General features: G+C 38.7%; 1 protein-coding gene across 1 annotated transcript; it reads left to right on the plus strand.

The window, feature by feature from the left end:
* Nucleotides 1-4,389: 4,389 nt before the first annotated feature.
* On the plus strand, nt 4,390-8,050 carry LOC108969295 (odorant receptor 35a-like). The gene is made up of 7 exons (XM_018933961.1): nt 4,390-4,567; nt 4,636-4,807; nt 4,883-5,344; nt 7,307-7,406; nt 7,499-7,600; nt 7,740-7,919; nt 7,991-8,050. The coding sequence occupies exons 1-7, from the start codon at nt 4,390-4,392 to the stop codon at nt 8,048-8,050; spliced, it is 1,254 nt and encodes a 417-aa protein (XP_018789506.1).
* Nucleotides 8,051-9,066: the final 1,016 nt, after the last annotated feature.

Consider the following 9,066-nt stretch of genomic DNA (forward strand, 5'->3'; position numbering starts at 1 on the left):
ATTCCATCTTACCCAAATGCTAAGGGGACATGGGTGCTTTGGAAGCTATCTGGACAGATTCCAAATTCTTAGTCCGAATTGATCGACGTGTTGAGAATTCTTTAAAGTCTCTGAGCGTATATTCTTTTATTGCCCTCGCTTTTTAAGTTCAAGGGATAAACTTAAGACTACACTCGGTGATAGCTTTACGGTGGAACAATTGACGGATGTGATGTCCAATCTAACCGAATCCGACAAATGATCGATAGAAAATCAAAATAAACCAGTGTTTTAAATTTCATTCGGATATCTCAAAAACTGAATAACAACTTTTATAATCCTTAAAAATCGTTACCGTAAATGCGATTTTCCGTCTTTTTGGCTCTTTGTAAATCGAAACGTTCTAATGTTTATAGTTACATGAAAAGAGTAATTTTCTAAAATGTTTGATTGATAAAGAGTTATTCGATATTTCCTAAGTTCCTAGGTATTGCCTAGGTGTGACTCTTACTTGTTTATAATATATATATATCGGTTATATTGTTCCACTTCTTACATATATTTAATTATTTACACTTTGTCAAGCAAAATGCTCTCTTCATCTTTCACAAACTCAGCATAAATTCATACAAAAGCACTAAATATTCAATTATTTTAAGACTGATGTATACAATTCGTTTAAATGTTCTCAGCGATTAAATTTCACTCTCATAAGCGGTCAATCATTACAAATGGTATCAAGTGTGAGAAAACCCATTTACAAGGTATTTAAAGCAAGTTTACCCAATTTACTCGGTGTTAATGGGAATATCTCGTACGTTTGTACACCATCAACGTAAGCGCATGAATAAATCGCAAAATGATACGAAGTTATGAAAGGATTAAATACAAATAAGTATGGAATTAAATATTATTCTTTCATTCCTTAAACAGTATTTATTATTGCGATTAAGTAGCAGAGAGAGAAAAATCATTACAAGAAACATAATACAAAAATTTTTTTGAAGTTGTAAAAAAAAAGAGACAAATAAGTAAGGGCTAAGTTCAGACGTATACGAACATTTTATACACTTGTAACTTGCAAAGTCAAAGACCTGGAAATTGCTCCCGGTTCTGGCAAATAATTGTATTAAAAAACTTTGCGAAGGAGTTAAAAATCTATTGTTCGATGAAACCGTGAAGAAATTACAATAAAATTTAGTATTTTCTTCACTTACATTGTGTTATCATGTTTTCAAGGGACTTCATATACAAACAAGGGGATATAAACACCTCAAAATTGCGGTCTTAGATCTGATAAACTCTGGGTAACCAAAAAATATCCGTTTAAAGGCGAGCTAAAGTGAGAAAGCGAAACATCCTTATCCCGGGTTATTACAATTTTGGGACCCGACACGTGAAAAAACATCTCCAATGAACCAAAAAAAAAAAAAAAAAAAAAATACGAACGCATCCTCGGTTGAAATACCCCACTTTCGATGACGGCCACTTTAAACGCATTAAGGATTATGGTGTGTCGTTGCCCAGCTGGTTGATGACCTCGTAAAACTAAAGGTTTACATCATCGCTGTCCAAGAGTACGATAAACGGGAGCAGGACTTAGACGAATAGGTTCTTGTGGCATTTACTATAGTGGCCATATAAAGGATCGCAAATTCCGAGTGGCATCTGGTTCCGGTGAATGAGCGTCCAGCCATAATCCGCATCAAAGCTAGGTTCTTCAAGATATCGCTAATTTGTTCCCACGCCCCGGCGGAAGAAAAGGACGATGTGACTAAAGATGCCTTCTATTAGCGCTTGGAGCACACTTATGAGAGCTACCCGGCGACGATTTTAAAAACGTGGTTGGTGACTTTTACGACGGAGTGAGCAAAGAAGTTATTTTTGGTAAATTTTACCTCTATTATGAAACGTCCCAAATGGGTTGAGGCTGATCGACTTCACCGGGGGTCGGAAATGTGGTTATCTGTAATACTAAATTCCAGCGTAGGAAAGTTCATGAAGCTACCTGCCTGTCTCCGTACTGAATAGCCACCAACCAGATCGATGATGTTCGATAGTGGGAAGACCCATCTCTGAAGTTTTAGATATGCGTCGAGGTCCTAGCATTGACTTGGATCGCCATATTGTTGCAGCGAAGATACGCACTCTCCTCTATGGTTCTGCGGAATATGGTCTTTGAGTTAATAAACAGCGGCTACGCTGGCTAGGTCGTGTCGACGAATGGATGAAAACACTCCAGCTCTGCGAGTATTCGACGCAGTACTGGGAAAAGCAGAGAAAGGGGAAGACTTCACGATTGGAATATCAAATTGTCTCTAAACAGCGAAAAGGAAAAACGACCGACGCCTTGTATACATATATGTATGTAGTTATGCCTAAATCTATCTCGTTTAGTTTCAGGTGATACGTCTAACCGTTAGATGAACAAAACTATTATACTCTGTAGCAATATGTTCCAAACTATATGTTGTTGTACTCACTTTGAGTATTTAGTATTGTTTTTGTAATTGCACTCTCATCAAATATTTAAGTGAAAATAATTTGTTTTGGCTTAATAAGAATATACTTGTATACACATATATGTTGATCTACGGTCTACGGTCGCAGGCATATGTTTGCCTTTCTTTAATTATTCAGCATAATTTCTAATAACTAATTTAAAATGATTAAAATACACAATTGTCTGCCTTTGAAACACAAAGGGAATTTGGAAGGAGTAATTTATACGCGTGCACCACGTGTTGGAGAAGTTTGTTGGAGGAGGTTATATTATGTGTTGACCTAACTTTATTTTATATGAGCCATGTATAAATCCTAGGGTCATTTGGTGTGGGGTTCGAGAAAAACTCAATCGTCGATAGGTAGCTGGCAGAGTTAGTACGGCAGGAAAGCTCTGGTCGGATGAAAGTATGTCCAACATATAGATCCTATGTAAGTACGCTTCGTCTGATCTACAAAAAGAGGAGAGACCCCAAAAACCCCAAAGATTCAAACACACCACATTTTCATCGATTTTAAAGTCGCCATCGACGGAAGCACCTCCCCGATGCATTCAATGCTAAACGAGGTTTCAGACAGAGAGACCCAATATTGTGGGACTTCTACAACCTACTGCTGGGGAATATATTATAAGCTGTAAAGGTAAGTAAGAACTGCTGGGGAATATAAGACCAGACTAGATAAGGAAGTGAAGCATATGGGTCTGGCAAGTCTATGACAAGACGAGCTAACTTCTGTCATCCAACAAACAATTATCCCATTTACAGTTTGGCTTACACGTCACTGTTGACAGTCATAACTTTGATGTCCTCGCAAATATCGTCTATTTTGGAACAAGTATTAACACAAACATATTGTCAGCCTCGACATCCAAAGTGAAACGAGGCATCGTTCGCCTTGAATTTGTTCCTCCTGGATAAAGAAGAGACTCAAACGAAGGGTCGATTGGGTCCGACAAGATATCACATCCGATTGGAAAGCCCCGGCTCACACCGATTTCCTTGTGAACAGCTACCTAACCAAGGTAGGCATCCCAACGCTTTCGTAGCCGCCCTACAGTCCAGATGTGGCTTCCCCTCTTCTTCCTTGTTTTCTTGCCTGATAAGGCTGATGAAAGTGGATCCAAGCAGTATGCACCTCGTCTCTCAAGGCTATTCCGAAGAATGCCTTCCGTGATGCCTTCAATGCTTGGGAATCGCGCTAGCAGCGCTACAGGCGTCTATTTTGAAAGTATAAAGAATTGTAAAGATTGTTTCAATAAATTTTTGTAAATCGACTCAGTCCTATTAATTTCCAGACAAAACCTGTTAGGAATTTAATTCTTTTTGATTATCTTATTAAATTCTACAATACCTTTAGAATATTGTCTTACATTTTCGAAATTTATCCGGGTAATAGTTTCGGAGATACAGCATTGAGAACTCGTGCACTCGAGGTTAGATAGACTAAGTGCGCCGTCTTTAGAAGCGTTTTTCTCGAAACTGTGTTTTTGAAGTGGGTTGGCAAGATTTCTCGAGAACTACTTAATACTTAAAACATTGCGCTCGGGTATAAGTATGCTATTATCGGCATTAATTGGTGTATGTTGCTATTGTTCTTAAGTGAGCTAAACTGAATTATTAATTTTTTTTGTATCGCAATTTTTTGTATTTATCAATGTCGCACACATATGCACACATACACTTACATTTTAACATGACAATATTTACAAACCGAGTCAAAAATCGAATTAATGTTTAAGTAGCTAATAATGGTATGAAATTTTAATACAACAAAATATAAAGAGACAAAAAGCAAAATGCTGAAACGACATCGCAGCGGGCATATATAAATACAACAATAATTTGGGGGCGGTATTCAGTAAGTTTCCCAACTTCACACTAAAATACTCATCGGACTGCTTCAAAGATGGATTACTTTGTGCCTTTGCAGTTCGACAATCGACCAATAAAATTACCCATACAGGTAGCTGGTTACAAATTCAATTTCTTGTGGCCACTCAAGGAGGATGCCAGCATCTTAAGTCGGCTCGTCAATAACATATGCCTCAGTGTGAGCGTGCTCTTCTACATTGGTACTATTGTGGGTGAGTAATGATGATATCATTTGCATTCTACACACACAGTAAGTAAAAGTATTTTGTTCACATCGCAGGCGAGTTTACCTTCATAGGCGAGAATATCGGTAACATACCTGCCGTGGCTGAGTGCCTTTGCACCTCTTTTATGGGCGTGCAATATATAATACGAATATTTGTGCTGCTAAGTCGGCAGCGCGCATTACGCCAACTACTTCGAAATTTCTATCGTGACATTTACTTTACGTAGTAAGTATGCCGTTATGCGAACTGCGAACTCGCAAATTTTGCTTATAGAAACCATTCGCATATTTACGGTTTTAGCGCTGACGATGCAGCGCTGTACAAGGAAATCAACTCGATAATGCGTTTTATGAATATATTTACGCAATTCTACTATGTGCCGATGATGCTGATACTTGTGCTGTACGTGTGCGATGTGGCAAGCGTGGGGCTGGCGTCACCTGACAAACCATTTATCTATCGCATGTCCTTTCGTTGGTATGACGCACAAGTGCCGCTGCAATTCATCATCACCGCCATCTATTCGGGTTGGCTGACGATCTCGTGTGTGACAATATGGACCGCTGAGGATTATACGCTCTGCTTGGTGCTCTGCCATGCCAGTTTTCGTTATAAGAAATTGCGCTTGGATTTGCAGCAACTCCTGGAGATGGCACGTGCTGATCTGAAGTGCGGCGAGACACCTTGTACGAATCAAAATTTGCATATAGCCTTTCGGCGACGTCTTCGTGAGATTTTTCGACGGCAGCAACGTTTGAATGGGTGAGCGGCACGTACATACTATTTATGAATGTGAGCGTATGTTAGGAGATAGGTAAGTGGTTGTTCACAAGAGTTGTCCGATAAGTACTTAGCTTCAGTTGAATCGAATTCTTCGCTTTGTTTTGTCCGAAAAAAAGAACAATGTCGGAAGGTGAGTCGATTCTCGTTTTTAAAAGTAATAACGCATTGCGAAATTAAAGAGGATTTGGTTGCTGTATATCGTCAAGCTTTTTTCGCGTCGCTTTTGAAGAGAAGTTACCACGCATAATATGGGTTATACCGTGACGCAATCCAAGATCTTGTTTTTTCAGACAACCAATCAAATAATGTGAGAGAAAACTGAAACAGTAGGCAGCTCAAAATATTGTGTGGTTCATATTTACCTCGCATGAAATTTGGGATATGCGAAAGGTTCACTCCGGATAATTGTGAGACTACTTTGAAGCAGTGTTACGCACTTTTTAAGAAAAATCCGAAAAAATATATTTCCTGGTTTGTTATTGTCAGTATAGGTTATGCTAATCTGGTAGGCCTATAAGCTATGTATAGATCACTTTTGGTCCTTTGTGATACCAGATAGATTTCAGTAGCTAGGTCCAGGGGGTTAATCATCCTTTAGGATTCCTGCGAATTTTAACAGACCCTACGACCTCACTATCGATACCTCCTCCAGTGTATCATACCGTGGGGGACCCCATATGTCTTGCCAATGTGAGATGGTCCATTGTTTCCCTGCTGCACTGCTCTGGATATTTCCTGCAGTCTTCTCGATCTGTCAGCCCCATCCTGAAAGCATATGTCGCAAACAGACTAGTTCCATCTTGTTTCTACAGTCTCTTCTGTCGAGTGCCAGTAGGGCTTTGTGTACTACCGATCTACCGTTTTGGACATGACTTTTGTAGTTTTGCATCCACTTAGCCCGTTCCATCGAATTTTGATTCTTGGCAATCTCGTTCAATACCTCATTGCCCTCCAGGTTTCTGTGGCCTGGAGCCCAGTAGAAGTGAAGTCGCTTGCTTCCGGCAATACTTTACACTGCCGCCCTGTTTCTGAAGACGCCTCTGGCTGCCTGCAGGCGCATTAGAGGCCAGCTTTGTGGTTTTCGCAATAGCAAAGACCTCACCTTGAAATATACTGCAGTGGTTCGGCAACTTAAAGAATGCCGTATGCCTAATTCTGGACAGTATTTCTCCGCACCAATTCCATCATCCATTTTCGAGCCATCCGTATAGATGCTTAGAATATTGCATGCAGCTAACATTCCTTTACACCAATCATATCTTTTTATGTTTACTTTGAATTTTCTTTCCCAGTTGAAGAGTGGGATGTTGCAGTCGGTGTTTTTCAAGACCGCCATTACCCACCCAGCTATACCCGAAGATTCTATATGTAAACTCTCCTGAAACCGGTCGTTACACCAATTTTTCTGCGCCGTTTTCAGCGAAAAGATCTAGATGTGGATTTAGCGCTAGTTTAGCCGTTGGAGTTGTTCCTAAAGCTCTGAACCCTTTCCATTGGCTTCCGGTAGGTGGATTTCCGTAGACCTCTCCAGAATTGGTCTTACAATAGCTGTTATTGTCGACTATAAATGAATTTATTGGCACCGGAGACCACGATATAGTCGACACAGTGGACCTCATCCGTTAAAGCTGTCTCAAAGAAGCTGAAGACTTCACTATAAACAAATGTCAAATGTATCGAATTAAAAGGAGATTACGTGGAGACATAACTTTTTTACAACTTCTTATTTTATAGCCTGTACTTATTGGACAACCTTCGTATTAGCACATTGTGGTATTTTAGCAGCGTTGTCAAAGACAATTACTGAGTACAATAGCGTCAGCTGCATATGTTTTTACACGCAATTCCTTCTATATCCTTAAGCTTAATGCTCATATATCATTGGTGTATGCTTTTTCTTTCTTATTTAGTTCGTTGTGCTTACGCAATTTCCTTTTGCAGCTTCGTCGCCGAGGCCAAGGCTCATTTCACCCACCAAATATTCTACATTTTGTCCTTTGGCGTTTTGCTGCTGTGCGTTGTCTCCTTTCAGTTTCAGAGCGTGAGTATGCCAACTCGCAGACGCATTTAAATATTTCCAACATTTATCACAATTATTCTCTCTGCATTTTTTCTACGCGCGCTTCATTATAGGGTCCAATCACTGTGGCGTCGAGCAAATACATTTCCTGGCTCATTTCGCAAACTGCGCAGTTTCTGTTAATTGGCTATTTTGGTCAAATGCTGATGGATGAGGTATGGCTTAAGGTTTTCATTACTTCTAATATCATTAAAGATATTTCTAATTTATGTGTCTCAATATGCTTATATATACAATTAAACCGCTTTTTAATACACGTTGACGGCTCGTTAAATTCGCTTCGTTTTTGCGTAGACCACGGAGCTGCGAAATAGCTTTTACTGTTGTCGTTGGGAGGATTTGTTGGTGCTTGGCGATCTGCATAGCAATAAATTGTTGTTGGGTGATGTACAATTTGCCATCATGAATTCTCAGGAACCCATTGTTTTCGATGGTATGAAATTTTTTCCGCTCACTTACAGTACGGTGAGTGCGGTAAGTATTTTGGCGGCGTTCAGGCATTCATAATATGAATTTGTGATATTATTGGCTTTATCCACTTTCAGGCTCTGCGCTCAGCTGTGTCGTATTTTATGTTCCTGAACACTATGAATGGCGAGAATTGATTTATTGCAATATTAACTAATACTTATTTATTTTAAAAAAAGCGTCTCACTTGACTTGAATTGCTTCGAGAAATACAGTTTAATATAAATATATGTTAAGTATTATTTTAGGGAAAAAGGGCAGTACAAATTTTAAGAACACATCAAATGGCTTTCGGAGATGTTAATTTTTGCTTTGAAGGAATATTAAATTAATTAAATTAATTGGTTAGTAATACATATAGTTTATTATATTGTAGAATATGTTCATTTGGTAATAAATTCGAATTTGTGAATGGAGAAATGGCGCCTTTCTCAATAGAAAGTCAAACATCCCCTTGATGTATGCCAAGGTCATATTTTTTGGCATTTTTCCAAACAACATTCTGGATATAAAACCATGTATCCTTTATACCGCAACCTTTCCTGAACCCATACTACTTATTTGCCCATTTACCTCGCGTTAGCTCCTGAAGCTGCTCCACTATAACTTTTTATAGGAATTTTTCAATTACTGGAAGGAGATTGATGCCCCAATAACTAAGAGAATCGCTTTTGCTTTTACCAAGGAACTTTAGGAGAGGAACACCCCAGCCCGCGTAATAATTTTTTTTCTCGCTTTGAAAGGCACTCAGATTTGAGAAAAAATTTCTTCGTTGCGAAAGTGTATATTTATGTTACATATTTATAAATCGCCTCAGGACATCTGCTATAGATTCGAATATAGTAGCCCGAATATGATTATATAATTGCTGCAATAAGCGTTGTTTTTGCAGTCTACATGAAACAATATTGAAACAAATAAACTAGTCAGAATTGCAGAAATTTAGGTGTGATCTATATTTACCCGATATATAAGGGCGGTGAGAGCATCTACTTATTACAATGCCAATCAATATTTGGACATTTTATTTTCCACAATGTACCCTTTATTTAAGAAAATAATACTGGAATACTTAAAATCATTTCACCAATACATCTACAATATAACACAATCCTTTTTTGTTGTTTACAGCAAATAGAAAAGAAGTGGTGAA

Source organism: Bactrocera latifrons, unplaced genomic scaffold (assembly GCF_001853355.1).
Source record: "Bactrocera latifrons isolate USDA-ARS-PBARC rearing strain unplaced genomic scaffold, ASM185335v1 scaffold_0, whole genome shotgun sequence".
NCBI classification, from domain to species: Eukaryota; Metazoa; Arthropoda; class Insecta; order Diptera; family Tephritidae; genus Bactrocera; species Bactrocera latifrons.